The sequence below is a fragment of the Solanum verrucosum genome, unplaced genomic scaffold, assembly GCF_900185275.1.
Source record: "Solanum verrucosum unplaced genomic scaffold, falcon-dt-bn FXZP01000261.1, whole genome shotgun sequence".
Taxonomy (NCBI): Eukaryota; Viridiplantae; Streptophyta; class Magnoliopsida; order Solanales; family Solanaceae; genus Solanum; species Solanum verrucosum.
Window position 1 is genome coordinate 3,461,385 of NW_026019969.1, and position 21,689 is coordinate 3,483,073.

At 31.3% G+C, this 21,689-nt stretch overlaps 2 protein-coding genes across 2 annotated transcripts; both read right to left on the reverse strand.

Moving 5' to 3' along the window:
- Nucleotides 1–7,377: 7,377 nt before the first annotated feature.
- Nucleotides 7,378–11,696, reverse strand: LOC125815410 (protein ZINC INDUCED FACILITATOR-LIKE 1-like). Its single transcript, XM_049494871.1, has 17 exons — nucleotides 11,549–11,696; nucleotides 10,360–10,400; nucleotides 10,163–10,223; nucleotides 9,950–10,052; nucleotides 9,768–9,870; nucleotides 9,631–9,684; nucleotides 9,484–9,546; nucleotides 9,350–9,399; nucleotides 9,185–9,260; nucleotides 8,856–9,044; nucleotides 8,657–8,744; nucleotides 8,355–8,440; nucleotides 8,147–8,254; nucleotides 7,966–8,010; nucleotides 7,746–7,834; nucleotides 7,611–7,654; nucleotides 7,378–7,501 (listed from the first exon to the last, which is right to left on the reverse strand). The coding sequence occupies exons 1-17, from the start codon at nucleotides 11,694–11,696 to the stop codon at nucleotides 7,407–7,409; spliced, it is 1,443 nt and encodes a 480-aa protein (XP_049350828.1). The 3' UTR covers nucleotides 7,378–7,406.
- Nucleotides 11,697–13,334: 1,638 nt separating this feature from the next.
- Nucleotides 13,335–21,340, reverse strand: LOC125815408 (protein ZINC INDUCED FACILITATOR-LIKE 1-like). Its single transcript, XM_049494869.1, has 17 exons — nucleotides 21,120–21,340; nucleotides 18,795–18,835; nucleotides 18,667–18,727; nucleotides 18,460–18,562; nucleotides 18,270–18,372; nucleotides 18,133–18,186; nucleotides 17,906–17,968; nucleotides 17,671–17,720; nucleotides 17,505–17,580; nucleotides 15,890–16,075; nucleotides 15,503–15,590; nucleotides 14,608–14,693; nucleotides 14,405–14,512; nucleotides 14,115–14,159; nucleotides 13,928–14,016; nucleotides 13,797–13,840; nucleotides 13,335–13,692 (listed from the first exon to the last, which is right to left on the reverse strand). The coding sequence occupies exons 1-17, from the start codon at nucleotides 21,331–21,333 to the stop codon at nucleotides 13,595–13,597; spliced, it is 1,509 nt and encodes a 502-aa protein (XP_049350826.1). The 5' UTR covers nucleotides 21,334–21,340; the 3' UTR covers nucleotides 13,335–13,594.
- Between the last annotated feature and the right edge of the window lie 349 nt (nucleotides 21,341–21,689).

The window sequence follows — 21,689 nt, forward strand, 5'->3', positions numbered from 1 at the left end:
AATAAATTGGATCAATCTACAAAAACGAAATGGTCCCTTCATAACCAGTCGTTCATAATATTAATGACTTTTTTGTTATAAAAACTAATTTCGAAACTTTTATGATATCAGGTGTTATTGAGTGTATTTTATTTATTTATGAAAAATAATTTAATGACTTTTGGTAATATAAAATAAAAATTGAGCGATCATATGTAAAATTGCCCATGAAGAATTATTGATTTACATAGACTATTTATTTCAAGGATACTTTTCTCTTTAGATGGACTAATCCTTGTATTGTTAATTCACAAATTCTAGGGTTATTTCACTGATGGTCTCTCTCTATATTCTATATATAATAAGTCACAATGCAATTATAATTGTAACTATCTTGTTAGCTTTCAAGCAAAACTCATTCCTTTTGAATTTGTTAATCTGATTTTGATCTGACACATAATTTACGAAAGTAAATTAGATTTTGAGAAAAAACATTAAGTGATACTTGAAGTTGTCCCAGATTTTCAAAAAGACACATTAACTTTGCGTGTGTCCTATTACCCCACAAAACATTCAAAATCACAATAAATACACATTTTTTACACAATATTTCCACTTTGGACAAAAATATCCTTCGAATGTGCAATTTCTTAAAAATAAAAAGTCGGACCCATTATTGATGTATTCAAGGATTCTTTGGTAATTTCTTATGATGAATTCGTTTTGTTTGTTTCTTTTAAATTTATTTTACTATACTAAATAATTCTATAAAATATTATGAATCACGATAATTAATTACTTAAATATTTAAAAGATATAAAAATATATAAAAGATCTGATTGACTCTTCAAATTTTACCGGTGACACATAAATTGGGACAAATGAAATAATATATATTATTTGAAAATTTCTTAGAAAGTACTATAAATTACAGTAATTAACAGTTAGAAATATTTCAAAGACAAAAAAAATTGATTGAATCTCAAAAAAAAATTTAGTACTACATAAATTGAGAAAGAAGAAATGACCTCTATTATTTGAAAATGGCGTAAAAGTATTACAAATCATACATTAAGAATTAACAATTTAAAATTTAAAAGACTTTAATGTTTTATACTTATTCTATTTCCACTTTGGACAAAAATATCCTCCCAATATGCATATTTTTTTAAATAATTGTATAAAATATTATAAATCACAATAATTATTTACTTAAATATTCAAAAGATATAAAAATATGTAAAAGATCTGATTAACTCTTCAAATTTTATCGGTGACACATAAATTGGACAAATGAAATAATTTATATTATTTGAAAATCAGCTAGAAAGTACAATAATTTACAGTAATTAACAATAGAATATTTTAAAGACAAAAAAAATTGATTGAATCTCGAAATTTTATTAGTACCACATAAATTGAGAAAGAAGAAATAACCTTTATTATTTCAAAATTACATAAAAGATATTACAAATCATACAACAATAATTAGCAATTTAGAATGTTAAAAGACATAATTTTTTTTTACCATAGTTAACAATAATTAAAAATTTAAACTATTTTAAATTAATATTAAAGTTTGATTAACTCTTTAATTTTGTCTTTGTCACATAAATTGAAATAAAAAAGGGAAAATTGTATATAATAGCAAACTATTAATTCAAATTAAATTCTATAAATATAGTTTGATTTAATTGTACCTCATAGCAAACTGTTGCTATTTCACCTCTCTCCTGTTGAATCTCGCTCGTCACTCTCGTTCTATCCCTCCCCTCTCTCGTTTTTTATACAAGCGCAAGTGTATAAAGTGCGTTTGTGTTTGTATAAAGCGAGAGAAAATTGTATATATACATATATTTTGGTTCCACTCTCCCAGATCTCACTCGACACTCTCCCAGATCTCGCTCTCTCACTCGCCTCTCTCACTTTATACAAAAAACACAAATTGTATAAAATGCATTTGTGTTTGTATAAAGCGAGAGAAAATTGTATATATACATATATTTTTGTTCCCCTCTCTCCCCTCTCCCAGATCTCGCTCTCTCACTTTATACAAAAACACAAATGTATAAAATGCGTGAAAATTGTATATATACATATATTTTCGTTCCCCTCTCTCCCCTCTCCCAGATCTCGCTCGCCACTCTCCCAGATCTTGCTCGCTCACTCGTCTCTCTCACTTTATACAATTGATCTTTTTGTATATGTATACATCTGCTTTCTTTTGTATATGTGTAGCGAAATATACATATTTATGTTTGTTATGGAGCGTAATTATGCAAACTTTGCTATAACATATAAATATGAATTTTGTGTTTGCTATATATGAAAGTTGAAATGATACATATTGGGCCTGTGCTAGCACGGGCTCTGACGTCTAGTATATATATATAAGCAATCCAATACTAGTAAAGTCAAGAAATTAATTTTTATAACAATACAGTCACTAAACTATGTGTTATTGCATGAAAAATAATTTTTGTGACTTCTGATATCGGAGAAAAATTGTCGCGCTACATTCACATTTTCATAACATACATTTTAAACATAAGCAATTGACAAAATATTCTTTTTTCTTTTGGTCAAAAAGATATACGACTATAATAATATTAAAAGTTAATCATACCAGGAGAAATGTGACTTAAAAGAACTACTAAGAATTGATCTCAAAAGAATCTAAACTAAAGGAACATCCTCCAGAGGGGATGCTACAAAAAATGGACATATTCGAGGAACTAGAACTACTAGCTAGTAAATTAATGTCGATTTGATGAACAAAACGAATAATTTGCTGTCAAAAAATCCCCTCAAACAACTTGTTGGACAAAAATTGCCAATTGATAATTTTAAAAATAAAAGTACAGAGATGAAGCTATTTGTACTTCCACACTTAGCTAGTATGTCTGCAACTAAGGGTGGCAACGGAACCGGGAGGTTCCGGTTCCGGTTCCGGTCCGTTCCGGTCCGTTACCGGTTCCGTCTCGGTTCCGGATAGTGCCGGTTAATTCCGGACTTGTTCCGGTCCGGGAGGGGTAACGGGACGGAAACCGGGATTTTACCGGTCCGTCCCGGTCCGGTTAGTCCCGGTTCCGTCCCGGTCCGGTCCGGTTCCGGTCCGGTTCGGAACTTTTTTTTTTTTTTTTTTTTTTAAATCAGAAAATTTAAAAAATAGCCGTTGAGAGCCGTTGGGCAACGGGTTTTGGGCCCCACCAACGGCTCTTTCACCCCATAACCCCCCATTTACACCTCCCTACCCCCCAAACTTTTTTTAATACCCCAAACTTCTTAAAACTACATTTTCAACCTTTTTTTTAACTATAAATTCCCCTAATCTTTCATTCTTTTCACTCACAAAAATATCTTATAATCTCTCTACTCTCTAGTCTCTACTCTCTAAATTCTCTTATTCTCGACTTCTCGTTAAAATTACGAATTTGAACTTTGGAAATTGGAGCTTCAAAATTCAACTTTCAATTTTCGCCTTCCGGTCATACACGTCTACTTTTTTAAGTAGACGTTTGGTACATTCGTTCCAACTCACTTTTCATTTAGTTATTTATTTGTTTACATTTAATTATTTATTTTGTGAGTAATTAATCTCTAGTCTCTACTTATTTAGTTGTTTATTTGTTTAAAACTTTGCTAATCATTTTCGTATTATATATAATTTGCTCACTTTTTATATTTTGAATATGGATTTTGGAAAAAACATTATTGAAAAGGGTAAAACAACCATAGTTAATTCGTTCACTAATTTATCTAGCTCAAAATCCAAGAAAAATAAAAAAACCGGTAGTACTTCTCAATCTAAAACTAAAAAAACTTCTCAATTAAGAATAAATACGGATGATTATACGCATGTTGATGAAACTGTTTTTAATATTGATAGTAATAGTGGATTAGATCCTTATCATGAACATTTACAAAGAAGATTTGGTAATTTTGAAGAGGAATTACCTGAAGATGATGAACATGATGTTAATGATTATGTTGATAGTTTTGATAATAATGTTGATGAATATGATGATGATGAAACTGAGCCACCGTCGGCTACTAGTCCCCCTCCCAATCCCTCTTCCCCGGCTCCCGCTCCCTTTCGTTGTCCTGCTCCCATTCCCCCCGTGCATCCTAGGACTAAGGTAGAATGCGCTAAAAAATCAGTTGTGTGGCAATTTATGACTCAGAATGAAGATAAAACACAAGCTATTTGTAATAAATGTAAACATAGAATGAATCATAAAACTGTAGGAAAACAGGGTGGGACGGGACATTTGAGTAATCATTTAATGTCATGTTGTAAAAATGAATTTTTGCATGCTAAAGCTGTAGCCGAAGCTAAAAAAAATGGTACCACCCTTCCTGAAAATGTAGGAGTAGATGGCTCTAATATGGTCCAAACACAATTAAATCCTTCTAATGTTTCTGGTTCTAGTATACAACGGTCATATAGTAGAGAAAAAGATCTTGAAGAATTAGCTAAAATGATTGTTGTTATGGGTTTGCCATTTAGTTTTGCTGAAAATCCCGGTTTTATTCATTATATTCAAATTGTGTATAATCCACATTTTAAAGGTTTTACTAGAAATACAATTAAAAAGGCTATCTTTGATTATCAAGCTCAACATTTTCAATATCTTCGTTGTTTATTTTATTATAACAATTGTAAAATAGCTATTACTTCTGATATGGGCCATAGTGTAAATGGTAATGATTATTTCACAATTACTGCGCATTGGATTGATGAAAATTGGACTTTGCAAAAAAGAATTTTAGGTTATAAATGTTGTGAAATGCATAAAACCGGTAGTTATATAGCTCAAACAATTATAGATGTTTTGCAAAACTATGGAATTTGTGATAAAATAAGTAGTGTCACATTAGATAATGCTTCTAATAATAGTAATGCTGTTGAAATACTAAAACCGTCTCTTTGCCCTATTTATATTGATGGTTTTCATATTAGGTGTGCTGCACACATATATAATTTGATTGTTAGAGATGGTATAGCAATATATGACGATGGTTGCACAAAAGTTGAAACTGCATGTCATTTTATTTTTAAATGTCAAGTTAAGTCTAGACGTAGAGATTTTGAAAATCGTTGTCGTGAATTTAATCTTCCACCTAGAAAAATTCCAAAATCAGTGTGTACAAGATGGAATTCTTTATTTGAAATGCTTGAAGTTGCTTATGAATATAGGAAACTTTTACAAATGGTTTGGAATGCTCATAATTCAAATATGACATATAGACTTGATGATAATGATTGGAATGACATAAAAGAACTTATAGAATTCTTAAAAGTTTTTTATTTAACTACAAAAAAAATATCTGCACTTTATTATCCAACTATTTGCTCTGTTTTACCTAATATTTGTGCTATTTCTAATAAATTTTATAAATTTAAAAATAAACCAAGATTTGAACAATCTGTTAAGAAAATGATTGAAAAATTTAAAAAATATTTTATTCCTATTCCTCAAATTTATTTAACTGCTTGTTTGTTAAACCCACATTACAAAGATGAAGGTGCAGCACGAATGGTTGATAAAATATATTTTAATTTGGGTATTGATAGTGAAGATGATGAAACACCTAGTTGTCAAGATGTTAAAGATAGTATAAAAATTGAAGCTAGAAAATTGTACGACTTGTATAATAATTCTAATATAAGGAATGTAGTACATAACGAAGAGCCTCAAAGTTCTAGGAGTAGATATAATAATGAAGATGAAATTGATGATATGATAGATTGTATTATTGAACTTTCTCATAATGATAGAAATGATTTTGATGCATATATTAATCAAAATACAGAACCTACTACTATTGATCTTCTAGAATGGTGGAGCAATCGCGGCAAAGGATTTCCAAAACTACAACCGGTTGCTCGAGATGTGTTAGCTATTCAAGCATCTTCAGTAGCTTCGGAAGGCGCTTTTAGTGCAGCAAGATTTCAAATTGGAGAGCATAGATATTCATTAGCAGCAGATAGCTTGGAGATATCCGTACTATTTAGAGATTGGATTAATGGCGAGAGAAGGAGTTATGGTCGTCCACCTCTACCGACCAAATTTGAAAATGACGTTGATGAAATAATGCTAGATTTTAGTGATGATGGCATTGATGCAATGGAAGAACTAGCTAATCAACCAATTCCAGAGCATGTTACTAGAGAAATGTTAAATGATTTAAAAAAAGATTTCCTTGGTAGCATGAACTATTAAATTTAAATGTCTATTAGTATGAGTATAATAATTCGAGGTCTAATTCAAACAGAACCCTTCCTAGAAGGTGGCTGTGTAGATTAGATTTTTTAATACTCTACTAATATTTTGTAACTCAACTTGTACTATTTAATTAATATTAATAAAAGTATAGGCTATTCGCCTTAATTTTTTTTTTATTATTGTCTTCAAAAGTTTAAATTTAACTTTTAATGTGTGAAATTTAAACTTTTATAGTTTTAAAGTTTTAAATTTTCAAATTTTTAAAGTGTGAAATTTAAACTTTTATAGTTTTAAAGTTTGAATTTAAATTTTCAAACTTTTAAAATTTAAACTTTAAAGTGTGAAATTTAAATTTTTATAATTTTATAGTTTTAAAGTTTATAATTCAAATTTAAAATTTCTAACTTTTAAAGTGTGAATTGTGAAATTTAAACTTTTTATAGTTTTAAAGTTTGAAATTTGAATTTAAATTTTCAAACTTTTAAAGGGTGAAATTTAAACTTTTATAGTTTTAAAGTTTGAATTTAAATTTTCAAAGTTTTAAATTGTGAAATTTAAACTTTTATACTTTTAAAAGTTTGAAAGTTTGTATTTAAAACTTTAAAAGTATAAATTTTTAAGTGTAATATTCCTAATTTTTTAATTTTAATAAAAAAATATAATTTATAACGGTTGGACCCGGTTTCCGGTCCGGTCCGGTCCGGTCCGTTACCGGTCCGTTACCGGTCCGGGACGGGTTCGGGTATTTTTTTCCGGAATTACCGGTTCCGGTCCGTCCCGGTTCCGGTTCGGTTCCGGCCCGTGGTGCCCGGTTCCGTTCCGGTTCCGGAACGTCCCGGTCCGGTAGTTCCGTTACCGGTTCCGTTGCCACCCTTATCTGCAACCACATCAGCCCCTCTATAGGTATGTTACACTAGTGATGAGGTTCAAAAGAATGATTCGCGATTCTTGAAGAGTCCATGAATATTTTTAATATTATGCCTTGATTATCCAATAGTGTCATCAAACACAAGAGGAGTTAGATTTCCTTGTTGGGCTAATTGGAGCCCTTACAACAAAGCTAAGTACAAAATGCCTATAATATTCTGAAGTTTTCAAATATGTAAATTTTACGATGTACTATATTAGAACTAGTGGATGAATGAAGTTACACATCCTACATAAACATAACAAAAAATGACATTCAAGAGAGACACATCAAGTTTTTTGTTTTTCAACAAGGAATGGTTTGAATGTCAGCAACACACCAATTGCCTCAATCACATTCAGCACAAAGAACACCACTTGATCACCTGCATTCGAGTTGAACACAAACATATATAAAAATGATCCGAGAGAGCATAGGCGGATGCAATGTATATGTGCTATGAGTTTAACTGAATTCAGTTATTTGGTCATTACCTGGAAGAATGGAAGCGTCAAGCCTTTTTTGTGCCCAAGAAAAACTACACAAATCAAGAAAAGACGACAGTTTTAGCTGTAAAAAAAGAGATTCGCGTTCCTAGTTCTAAAGAATAACAAAGTAAGTGAACTCACAGTACTCCTGCCCCTGCTGGACCTATAGCTTTAAAAATTGACATTGCTGTCATAGCAATTCCATTAGCAGCTCCACGCTGTCGCTGGTCCTGAGGTTATGAATCATATAATATCAGTCCAAAAACAAGTGAAACCTATGGCATGGATGATATAATGCTTCTGTAATCGACAATTACAAGATATACGTAGCTTTTAAAGGAGAGAGCAAAGAAGAATTTACCACTGCTTTGTTTTGCAATATGAACAACCCTGTTATGATAGATATCTGGAGACAATTTGAAGTCAAATGTTAGATTTTGAGATCATAAATTTCAATATTAGTATAGAAATTTTGCTTCCATATGAATGGTAAAGATACTTAGTTGGTAAGAAAAATTACAGAAACCAGAAAAAACACTTACAGATAAAGCATTCTTGATCACAGATGCAAAATTTATTGCGACAGAGAGGGCGATCCCAGATAGCATGGCGATATAAGGGTAACTTGTCAGCACAAGAATGGACAAAACCTGATCATATCAGGGAATTTTAAGTTGCTTCAAGATTTTCAGTAAGCTTGGATCAATAGAACGCAAGAGTTGAACGTATTTTACAAGTTTAAGTGCTTACTCCTGCAACTCGAGCAATGACGATAGGGCCAACACACTTCTCAACCAATGGATATAGAGATAGTTGAAAGACTAGAAGGCCGAATCCTGAAACATGCACCATCATGATTTTCATTATGCAACATCTTATCGATCACAATATGAAAATGAAATGTATTAGCTGTAGTTCAGTCTATGTAAACAGGCCAGGAGACAACTCAGATGCTTTAAAAATATGAAAATGAAATCTTGATCACTATGTGAGTACAATCAAGGTTCATTTATCTACAAAAGAATGTAAGTTACTAGAAAATTCGCATGTACCTGAGATCGATAGTACTTCACCAACATCGACAGTTGAATAACTTAAGCCTCCAAACTTTCTGGGGCTCACAGTCCATAATGAGAAGATCTGCAGAAGCAAACAGGATATAGGATGATGTAATGGATTAGTTATACGATGTCTCTGGTGCCACAAGAATGAAAGAACAAGCATGATCTACGTTTTAATGATATGGTATACCTCTGTATAAGCCATATCATGAAGAGAAAAGACACAGTATAAGATGATCGATGACATCAATGGCCAGTTCTTAAAAAGGTTTTCTTTTGGGGCTGATTCATTTCCGTCTTTTGTATCAGATGCAGCCTCCTCCAGAGCCTCATATGAACTTTGAGGCGGCATTCTTGAATCATGATTGTGTAATGTTTCCTGCAAAATCCATGAGCTTTAAAGACGAATACCACCCTATTACCACAATTCCTTGTTCATGCAGGAGGTGAAATATACTAATTGTATGACTACAAACAAGATTTGACAGAACGAATATTGATGTAATCAGGTAGATTTACCGGGAGCCAAAATGAAGCAATACCCACAGCCAAGGAAAACAGTGATATGCATAAGCAAGGCAGGAAGTAGGGAAATCTGCAGAGAAATATCATACATTGGAGTCGAGTAGCAATTCAAGCAACATAAGAAGATACACAATTATGAAAAGAAAGAAGGCAGAATACCTCCCAAATATAGAATCCTTTGAGAATACGTCTGGATATTTCTCTGCAGGCTGAGTTCAAAGCGGACATTTAGAGCATACATGCTAATGAACTAGTACAAATAAGGACATATATAGCTATGCAAAGGAAAGTACCTGAGCAAGGAAGCCTCCTAAAGCTGGACCAATAATCAATCCAATCCCCCAAGCAGTACTAATCTGAAACATAAAATCCATTCTATAAATGGTCATTCAGAAATGCATTCCTTTCGTTTGTTAGAAATCATTTGCATAACATATTACCGTTGACATTCCCAGTGCTTGATATTCTTCACGAAAGATTTCTGCAGCATATGCCTAAACATGGAAGGTAAGCATCTTAAAAGAATAGCTGATACAGAACTGAATTCATGTAAGATAGTATTAAGCCAATCGGATACCTTTATTGGTCCAATCAAACCATTTAAAAAACCAAGAAGAAATCGCGTAGTGATTGCCATCCAAAAGTTGACACTAAGACCAAAGAGAGTATTGAAAACAACCCTGAAACCAAAAAAGCAGTATAAACTTGTTGACATAATTTAAGTGAATGAAGAACATTTGCAATAAGGATTAATCTTACACTACAAAAGTGCCGAAAACTATAACTGGTTTTCGTCCATATCGATCAGCCACTGCTCCCCAAAAAACAGATGTCAAAGCTCTTCCAAGCATAAATGCAGAACCTTCAGTATTTTCAGGAAATTGATCATAAGTATTTCTTCGAATTTCGACAGACTTTTATAAGATCATATATCTCAACATACAAATTATGATGGCATGAAATAAGCTTTACCTACATAACCTGCATATGTACTAATATCTTCCTCTCTCTTTGCAATGTGAAAGTCCTTTATCTGTACAACAATAACATACCCAGTGAAATCGTAAAATGTATGCAGACCTTACCAGTTACCACTACACCAAACTTATTCGACAAGACTTGAACAACAAGAAAGAACGTAATAGACCAAAAGAATTGAGAGATCTTACCATGAAATAAAGAAATGGAAAGAGTGATGATATTGGAAGTGCTGATAATTAACCAAAAAATCATAAAATGCTTATCAGACTTGAAAAGTTAACATAGATAATTATACACTTGAACTTCAAATTTCAATGTCCATTAGTGTAAATTACGTTATAAAAACAAAAATATTGTTAGCATTGATAGAGTTATAATGCGTGAAAGAATCGCTAATAACTTAATTATTTTTTTTAAGATAGGTGATTAAGCCAAAATTACATTGGCCCTTGATGAGAGTATGACTTTTGCATAAATCATTCATTACTAACGACACTACCAAGAAAAATATTTTCTTATTCCCCATAAAATAGATACTTCCTCCATCCTTTTTTAATTGTTATGCTGCGGTTTTCAAAAGTCACCAATTTTTAAAGTTACACTAATTTGATATTTTAAACAAAAAATTTAGATATTCAAAAATTATACGAAAAGTACTATAAATTACAATTTTTTGCGTATCAATATGATAAAAAATACATTGGAAAATGTTAGTTAAAGTTCTTATAGTTTGACTTTAAAAAAAACTATGACAATTAAAAGTGGATGGAGGAAATAATGTTCTTACTTATCACATCTCTTATTTGGTAATTAATATCAAGAAACTTATTTACCTGAATAGAGAAAGTGAGAAAATTCTAACAAAATTTTATTTTTAAATTGATAGGGGTTCCCCATTTATTATTTGATTCACATGCTACTACGAATTAATTGTACGGTAATCATGATAAACTTCTGCTTACTTCCTTCACCACATATTACTAATAAAATAATGGAATTTTTAACACACTATCTACCATAAAAATTTACTTGTACTCCGTATTTACGTTAAATTAAAGTAAAAATATATATCATTTAATAAAATATATGGAGTGTATATATATATATATATATATATATATATGCAAAGTGGTGGATATAGACCATAAATATTGGGTTCAACTGAACTCAATGTTTAACACGAAATATTTATATGTATATACAGTTATACACATCAAAAAGTATACTTAAGTCTTTTTTAATAATATTTATAACTTCTACACTCATAATATCATGGATAAACTTATTGCTGATAAGAGGTGACAAATATTTCTTGATATTAGTTGAGGAACGTGAAAACTGATTCGAACATATTTTATGTAATCGTTAATGAATTACCTGTACCAAGGATGACAATCCATATAGTGAAGAGCTCCTTAATGGGTAAACCCGTTTGACCCGACTTGTGTTGATCCACTTTACAACCCGGACAGTTTTCGTAGTAATATTTCTTATTTATCAGCGGAGTTTCTAATTCGCCCGCCATTTATTTTTATGAAGAATGAATGAAAGGTTATTCTCTTCTGTTGCATATATATACACGTTTATATTTGGCTTAGTATATCGATGACAACGTAAATTTTATTTAGATATTTGAACTATTATTTATTTGTGTGTGTTAAGTAGAATTGAACATAAAATATCGTAAAATTAAATTATCGAACTGAGTCAAAAATTTTGATAATTTGATATTTAGAAGTAAAATTTTAAAATTCAATATTTATCTGTGTATTTGATAATCACCAAATTAAAATGCTTATAAGCTAAAATTAGTTGAAAGTTATATAAATTGATCATTATCAACTTAACCTCGATTTGACCGTAAATTTTGGAAGTAATTTCTTTTTTCAAAAAAATAAAATAAAATTGAAAATATTATTGTCCATGAAATTTGACATCCTACAAAAAAAAAAAACTTAAATGTTTTTTTAATCTCCATTCACAAAAAAATAATAATTAAATTCTTCAAGTAAAATGCATGTTCAAACATAACTTTAAAAATTCATTTTTCAAAATTTAACTAAATCTATAGGCAAGCACTAGTTTTAAACACTTTTAGTTTGATAATATATTTTATAATATCAACAAATAACTTTTATAACTATATTAATCAGTTTGACATAAAAAAACTTATTAGCACTTTTCATCAAATACATTAATTTTGTATTACTAGTATTTTCATTATTTCAATTCAAATACATAATTATTTATTTATAAAATTATTTTAAAACCCTTAAAGCTTACCAACTAATATAAATGAGTTCTTAATGTAATTTTTTCTATAATTTATGTTATGTGAAAGAGTTCATAAACAAGTTTGCTACATGAACCAAATTTAAAACTTGGCAATCACTCCAAAAGGAGAAATAAATAAAAATAAACAACACAAAGACGCCAATAGTGACTACAAGACTTTGTTTATATAAAAACAAACAAACAAAAGCACTTTATTATTTTATTCAATGAATAACTAAATAATTAAATATAATAAAAACAAACAAAATCAATTTTTGTAGACTAACTCTAACAACAAAGTAGTACAAAACGCGTATCTCTGGACCCTACTAGAAGAGAATATGAAACGGAATTCTTGTGTGTTTGGTATAGACGAAAATATTTTTAATGTTTTTTATGTTTGATCGGTTAAAAAAAATTGAAAAATATTTCAGAAATGGTATTTCAAATTTATGATCTCCTTCCATCCACTGACACATCGCAACCCCCATCCTTTAACCATGCCACACCCACCATCCTTGATCCCCGAAGGCCGATAGTGTTTTTATTAGATTACATAGAAATGTTTCTAAAATAAAATGTTTTTATTTACCTATCAAATATTAGAAGATGAGTAAAAAATCTATTTATTCTAAAAAAAGTATTTTCCTTCTCTTCGAACCAAGCGTACCCTTTTGTGAGTGACTTTCTGTATATAAGACTCTTATGAGGTTGAACAAATATATTATAACGATGAAATTATAATATAAGAATTAAATAGTAATATAATTATTTAATGCATGTATTTTTATTGATAAATAATTGATTTATTAGACGAAAAATGATATATATCAAATATATGATAAAGTATGTGTTTGATTTTCCACGAGACAAAATGCCTACAAGTTTGCAAATATGTAAATTTTCCTTTCATTGATGTACTACATTAGAACTTTTGTGTATGAATGAAGTTCCACATCCCACACAAACATAAAAAATAAACCTCTAACCTAAAAATAATTGCTAGCAGAAAAAATGAATTATTCAAGAGATACATAGTGTTTTTTTGGGTCTAGTATCCACATTGGAGCCTGAATAAATCCGAATTCGATCCGAAAAGTCCCGCGTTAGGGTGAAGCGCTCAAAACAAGATCACAAGTTCTCCTCTGGTTAATTAGTATTTTGTGTTTCAACAAGGAATGGTTTGAATGTCAGCAACACACCAATTGCTTCAATCACATTCAGCACAAAGAATACTACTTGAGCACCTGCATTCGAGTTGAACACAAACGTATATAAACATCGGAGAGAGGATAGGTGGATGCAATGTATGTGCTACGAGTTCAACTGAACTTAGTTATTTGGTCATTACCTGGAAGAATGGGAGCGTCAAGCCTTTTTTGTGCCCAAGAAAAGCTACACAAATCAAGAAAAGACGACAGTTTTAGCTGAAAGAAAAGAGATTTGCGTTCCTAGTTCTAAAGAAAAACAAAGTGAACTCACAGTACTCCTGCCCCTGCTGGACCTATAGCTTTGAAAAATGACTGAGATGTCATGGCTAGTCCATTAGCAGCTCCACGTTGTCGCTGGTCCTGTGGTTATAAATTATTTGATATCACACCACGACCACGTGAACCAATTGACAATTACAAGATATAGCTTTAAAAGGAGAGAGCAAAGAAGAATTTACCACTGATTTGTTTTGCAATATGAACAACCCTGTTATGATACAGATCTGGAGGCAATTTGAAGTCAAATGTTAGAATTTTAGATCATAAATTTCAATATTCGTATGTAGAATATAGTTCATTTTCTAACAACGGACTCCTATTAGCTAACATATCTTTTCGTGATAGAGAGATTGCTCAAAAGAGAGGCCTTGCACATTCATCATCTAGGTATTGGTTTTGCATGTTGTATGTGCGTGCACAAGGATACTTGGTAGCAAAAATGGATCGACTGGTAAGAAAAAGCACTTACAGATAAAGCATTCTTCAACAAGGATGCAAAATTTATCGCCACAGAGAGAGCAGTCCCAGAGAGCATAGCAATATAAGGGTAACACGCCAACAAGGGAATTGACAAAACCTGATCATATCACGGTATTATAAGTAACTTATAGATTTTCTGTAAGTCCGGAGAGAATTCAGGAGTTTAACATATTTTACAAATCAAGTGCTTACTCCTGCAATTCGAGCAATGACAATAGGACCAAAATACCTCTCAACCAATGGATACAGAGTTAGTTGAAAGACTAGTAGGCCGCATCCTGAAACGCCACAATGATTTCAGTATGCAATATCTAACTAATTTTAACTTTTAAGTAATCCAAATACCATCCGAGAAATATATTAGCAAAAATAACTGATAACTATGAAGATTGATTTTAAGTAAAAAGACATTGATATCGAAAAAATCTTCCAAAAGGAGGCATAAACAGAGAGAGGAGCTAACGTTATTCTAAACTATCATGGAACTTTACTACCTGTAATCATAAATCTAGAAAAAAAAAGTAGTCGTAAATCTAAAATATGAGTAAGTCGTACTTCTGAATTCTAACTAATCTATGTACTTCAGATGCATTTGATGGATCAGATGTTACTGTGGTGCAATACATTACGCAAATTCCTTTCTTTTAAACTTTGATGCATAATCAAAGAATTCTAGCGGTTACAAAATCTATAGGGATGAATGTGGGACTGAGACTCGAAGGCAATGACCATTGACTACATCAGCCTGTGTGACTGATATTAGTAAACCAAAGGGACTGCTCACATTATTTTGTTAAGTTTTACGTTAAATTCATAGTTTATGGCTTCATACAGCACATTCTGCACCTCCTTTACTGTTTCATTTATTAAGTTTGATTTTGAAAAAGATCGTAAGTTTGATATTATAGATTAAAATACCTTATTCCTTAACAGATGGTAATTTTGACTATGTGAGTACACCAAGTGTTTCTTCCTAATCACATCAGAGATGACGAAAGAAAAACAAGAGATTAGTTGGAAAAAGAATGGCAAGCAAAGGTTCGTCTATCTGAAAAAGAATATAAATTACTAGAAAATTGGCATGTACCCGATATTGATAGTACTTCACCAACATCAACAGTTGAATAATTTAAGCCTCCAAATTTTCTGGGGGTCACAGCCCATAATGAGAATATCTGCGATAAGAGTAAGTAAAACGTTTATTCAGCTTCCGATAGCCAATGAACCTAGGCTTTATGCAAAAGAAAGCAATCCGGCACATATCAGCATATAACATAAATCGACTTCGTCCTCTAGGAATATCTAACACAATCTATTTCCAATAAAGTCATCACATGACAACATGCAACCAACCGATGTCATACCAGAGATATGCATAGCTTTTCTTTTTTATAGTAGAAGATGCCTACATAATCTTGATGTGATTGTATCCTACACCTAAAGTGACTTAATTTGGGTTAGAAATAAGATATACCTCTGAGTAAGCCATATCATGAAGAGCGAAGACACAGTATAAGATGATAGCCGACATCAATGGCCAGTTCTTGAAAAGGCTTTTTGTGGGGGTTGATTCGTTTCCTTCTTTCGTATCAGATGCAGCCTCCAGAGCCTTGTACGAACTTTGAGGCGGCATTCTTGAATCATGATTGTGTAATGTTTCCTGCAATCCATGAGCTTTAAGGATGACTACTATATGAAAATAGAAATGAAGACGCACGGGTTAAGGATTAAAGTGGCTCGAGAAATTCAGAAATCTATATATTGTAGGTAAGATGAAGAAATGAGTCCATTATATTTAAGAGTTTTCTTAACACGGAAACACCAGAGATACACCCTATTACCACAACTCCTTATCCGACACAACACACGCCACATATTTAGAAGCAGAAAAAGTAACTATTGACTAAATCCTCAACTTCACCAGTTAAGCCTTAGTTTGCGCTCTTTCAACATGTTGTAGGCTCCCAAAACCAACAAGAAAAAGAAACTAAGACTAGGCAGCCATGGGACAATTCAACAACAACTTGGTAAAGCCCAACTTGGGGATCGATTTTCAATCCAAAAGATGTATGTAAATTTAATGCATGTTCATCCCAAAGTAACTTGGAAACATCTTGCATTACATCCAAAGATACATCCTAGATATAAATTCATTCTATGGTTGGATATACAGAAACGACTAGCAACAGTTGAGAGATTGCAGAAATTTGGAATCAGTGTCCCCCCTGATTGTGTCTTCTGTAGCCAACATTTAGAAACACTCTCACATTTATTCTTTGAATGTAGTGTGACCAAAAAGATATGGAATTGTATGCTACTATGGTTGGGACACAGCAGACAAATACAAGACTGGGAGACTGAAGTGAATTGGATGAGCCAGATTGCAAGAAGAAGAGGTGGTGTTGCTGAAATCACAAGTTGTGCGTTTGCGATGGTTGTGAATAAGCTGTGGACAGCTAGAAATTACATTCGTTTTAAAAAACGACCATTCTCTTCTGAACAGATCATAAAAGATATAGTGATGCATATACATATTAGAGGAAGGAACAATTCAACATGGAGGGAATGCTTACAGATGCTGCCAAGATATCCCTTTTGAAGATTATAAAGTTTCTTGTTTTTTTTGTATTAGTTTAGTGAAACTAGCAGGATTGATTGTAAGAGTAGCTTGTCTAGGGTACTGATGCTATACTTGTACAAAGTTTGGTTTTATGAAATGAAAGCTATACTATTGACCAAAAAAAAAAGAAACTAAGACAAACCACGATATGTCTTGGGGTAAGTTTAAATCAGAACTAGAACTTCAACTAGAACAAGCCCTTCCCACCCGCCTCACGAATGTACAGAAGCTCAAAAACAACTTGAAATATTAAATGTCAAATGATGGCTAAACGATTCTCATTCTCAGGAACATTGGAAATTAAAGTAATATGGGTATCTGAAATAGTATGTAATGATTGTCCATTAAAAGTTTATGTGAATTTCAAGTTTGCTCCGGAGGTGAAATATTATATGACTGCAAACAAGATTTGACAGAAACAACATGTGCCATAGACGCAAAAGTCATCAACACAATCATATAAATTTACCGGCAGCCAAAATGACGCAATACCCACGACCAAGGAAAACAGTGATATGCATAAGCAAGGCAAGAAGTAGGGAAATCTGCAGAAAAAAATCATACGTTGGATCTCGAGGAGCAATTCAAGCAACAGAAGAATATACACAATTATGAAAAGAAAGAAGACAGAATACCTCCCAAATATAGAATCCTTTGAGAATACAGCCGGATATTTCTCTGCAGGCTATGGTAAAAGCGGACATTTAGAGAATATATGCTAATGGAAATTTTCTCAAAATGGTCTTCATTTCTCTTGCTAAGAACTTATAAGTAGAAAGATTAGGGATTTAAGGCTAAGAAATTTCTCTTAAAACGACTAATAAGATTTTATAGCTAAGAAAAAGGAATACAAAAAGGAAAAGAAAATACCTGAGCAAAGAAGCCTCCTATAGCTGGGCCAATAATCAATCCAATACCCCATGCACTACTAATCTGAAACAATACAAAAACATAATAAAAATAAATTCCCTAAAATCCACTGTCCAAATGGTGATACAAAAATGCATTCTTGCCATTTCTTTTGTCACTCTAAAATTGTTGCAATACTCTCATTTGTTAGAAATCATTTGAAAAACTGAAAACTAAGGGCATATTACCGTTGACATTCCCATTGCTTGATATTCTTCACGAAAAATTTCCGCAGCATATGCCTAAGAATGGAAGGTAAGTATCTTAATAGAATAGCAGAGGATGCAGTTCTGAATCATAAGATGGAACTAAACCGATAGCATACCCTTATTGGTCCCATCAAACCATTTAAGAAACCGAGAAGAAACCGTGTAATGACTGCCATCCAAAAGTTGACACTAAGACCAAAGAGAGTATTGAAAATAACCCTGAAGCACAATTAAAGCAAAAGCTATAAACTTGTTGATATTTAAGTGAAGGATAAAAGAGAACATTTGAATTAAGATTAGTCGTACACTACAAAAGTGCCGAAAACTATAACTGGTTTTCGTCCATATCGATCAGCCACTGTTCCCCAAAAGACAGATGTCAAAGCTCTTCCAAGCATAAATGCAGAACCTTCAGTATTTTCAGGAAAAAGATTAGGATTTATTCGAACTTGGACAGTTTTTTATATAATCATATATCTCAACATACAAATTATGGCATGAAATAAGCTTTACCTACATAACCTGCATATGTACTAATATCTTCCTCTCTCTTTGCAATGTGAAAGTCCTTTATCTGTACAGGATGCAAAAGTTAGGAGGTAATGAATTGTCGTAATATAGCAAGAGTTGAGTGATCTTACCATGAAATAAACAAATGGAAAGAGAGATGATATTGGAAGTGCTGAAGAGTTGAATCCCATGAAAAAAAGTAGAAAAAAATATCAGTCTGAATATCAATAGATAAAATCAAACGAAAGATCATCTGAAAAGGCTTGTAGCAATAACTATTTAACTTATGATTAGACATACAAAGAAAAGCTCCAAGAAGCTAATCCATTTTTTTTTTTTTGGGTATAATGAAAAACTTTTAAAAGGTAATATGGGCAAAAACACTAAGTATTAGTGATTTCTTTCCATTTGTCCAAGCTTGGTGGATAGAGTTACGCGATACATGTACTCATGGAGATAGCACATACTCCATAAAATTAGTCAAGTTACGCACAAGCTGTCTTGGACATCACCTGTATGAAAAAGATTTTTTTTTTCTTAAAAAAGATATAGGTTTTACACAAGCACTTCCAAGGGACAGCTGAATATTAGTGGCAAACACCATCAAAATAGACAAAAAATTATTTCATAATATTAGTGATCTGATCTTAATATTTTCTCATATAACCAGCTCAAACTCAAAATTCTACTCTACATTAAGATTTTTGCCTACAAACAATTATTTAAACATCTTATTTCATTAGCAAACTGGTTTTTAAAAAATGAGTTGCCATCCAATCTGACCCATTAGATATGGGTCGGATAATCAACTTTTAAAAATGGATCAAATATGGATATTATCCGCTAAAAAAATGGATATTTATATCATCAATATTTCATCTTTATTTTGTTTAACTCGTTTTCAATCCAGCAATTTGCCACTCCTAATTGCTACTAGTATTATTTTATTCACACTTTACCTGTTTTGGTTAATTTATTTGATTTTAATAAATATTTTGAGGGATAAACTTTAATTAAATATAATAAATAATTAGAGAAGTCATATAAAGTTCCACAATTTGATAGAATAGTCTTTTTCAGAGGTGTTCATCTCTATAAGGAATATAATATATATCATTATTGAACCCTAACTAAAAGGAATAAATAATAGGGATTTTCTAAATAATACAGATGATACGACCTTTTGAAAATGTACTATTCTTTAAGAATTCGATGTGAAGTAGAATTTTGGTGCATTCTTTAAGAATTCGATGCCAAGTAAAAATTTTAAAAAATTCGAGCAATATAATCTATCACTTGGTGAAATATACGTATTATTAGTGGAAATTCATATGATTCTCGTGAAATTTATCAAGGTATGCAAAATTTAATCCAAACACTATAGTTATTACCAAAAGAAAAAATAGTCCCTCCAATATAAATGCTGTTCTCGGGAACTATACTATTTTTTCTTACCTACATGATACCAAAAATTATAAAATAAATTAAAAAAACTCATTTATTTATGGGTAAATTTTACATAGTTTTAATATAAAATTACAATCTATCCCTCTTTAGTTTGTAATTACATTAATTCCTTAAAAAGTAACACAAACCGGATACATAATATGTAGCTCGGATACATTAAAAAGTATCTCGGATACATTATAACATAAATCGGATATATTAAAAACTAGCTCGGATACATTATAAATTAAATCGGATACATAATATATAGCTCAAACACATTAAAGAAATAAGGAATTTTAGAGGTTTTTTTAGAAATAGAAAGGGATATTGGAAATAAGGGAAATAAGAGACGTGCATTTCAATAATTTTTCCTTTGTTTATTGTGAAAAATCCATCACACCTGAAAATGATTTTAAAAATAGTACAATACATACAAACCTACTTATCTAAATAATGGTAAAAAAAAATTTTAAAAAAAAGTAATGGAGTACCTTCTTAATTACTCTTTCCGTCCCATTTATTACTTTAGCTTCAAAAAAATAAGTTGACTTAATATTAGCTTTAAAAAAAAATTATCCCAAAATAAATTTTACTTTAGTAATTCAAGAATAAAGTTGACTTGCTTCAAACTAAAAAGTATGCACAATATTTTTTAAGAGGAAAAATAAGGTTAAATTTACTAAATTGGAAGAAAATATCAAACTATAGCTTCTATTTATTGGCTCCTTATGACTTATAAATCAAAAAGAATTTAGTATTTTTGGCTTAATTTAGCTTTAAAAACAAGTGATTATAAGGCACTTTTTATTTCATAAACACTATAAAATTACCAAAAAGTGAGTTAAGAGCACCTGAAATACGTTAATCCAAACGTAATAAAAACTAAAGCCGCCGTATACGGAACGGAAAGAGCACATGGCTCGTAAAAGTTTGGGCATTTTTCTTCCTGAGAATTCACCGGAAAAGACGATAGAAAAAAGTAGCGGTATATGAAATTGATGGGTTACCTGCGCTAAGGATGACAACCCATACAGTGAAGAGCTCCTTAATGGGTAAACCCGTTTGACCCGCTTTATGTAGATCTACTTTACAACCCGGACAATTCTCGTAGTAATCTTTTTTATTTATCAGCGGAGTTTCTAATTCGTCCGCCATTTTTGAGAGGAAACGAAGACCAAGAAGAAGAAGAAGGAGGAAGAACACCGAAAACGTTTCTCTCATGCACAACTTATATAATACACTCATATTATATTCTCTCCGTTTCATTTTATATTACACTTTTTAAATTATAAAATTTAAATAAGTTTATTGGCTTATAATACTTTTTACTTTGTTTACAAATATCTAAATTTTATTTCAAAAAATTTGAAGATTCCACGCGTAAATTTTTGATTAAATTTAAATAGTTTAACTTTCGAAAAATAATAAAATCACATAAATTGAAACATAATGAGTATTATTTAGTTTGGTCAATATTTGAAAAATCATTGAAACTTTAATACACATAAAATAATAATTTGTCGAATAACTGTTTTTAATATATTAAACAAATAAAAATGGATGAACGAAACATTAGA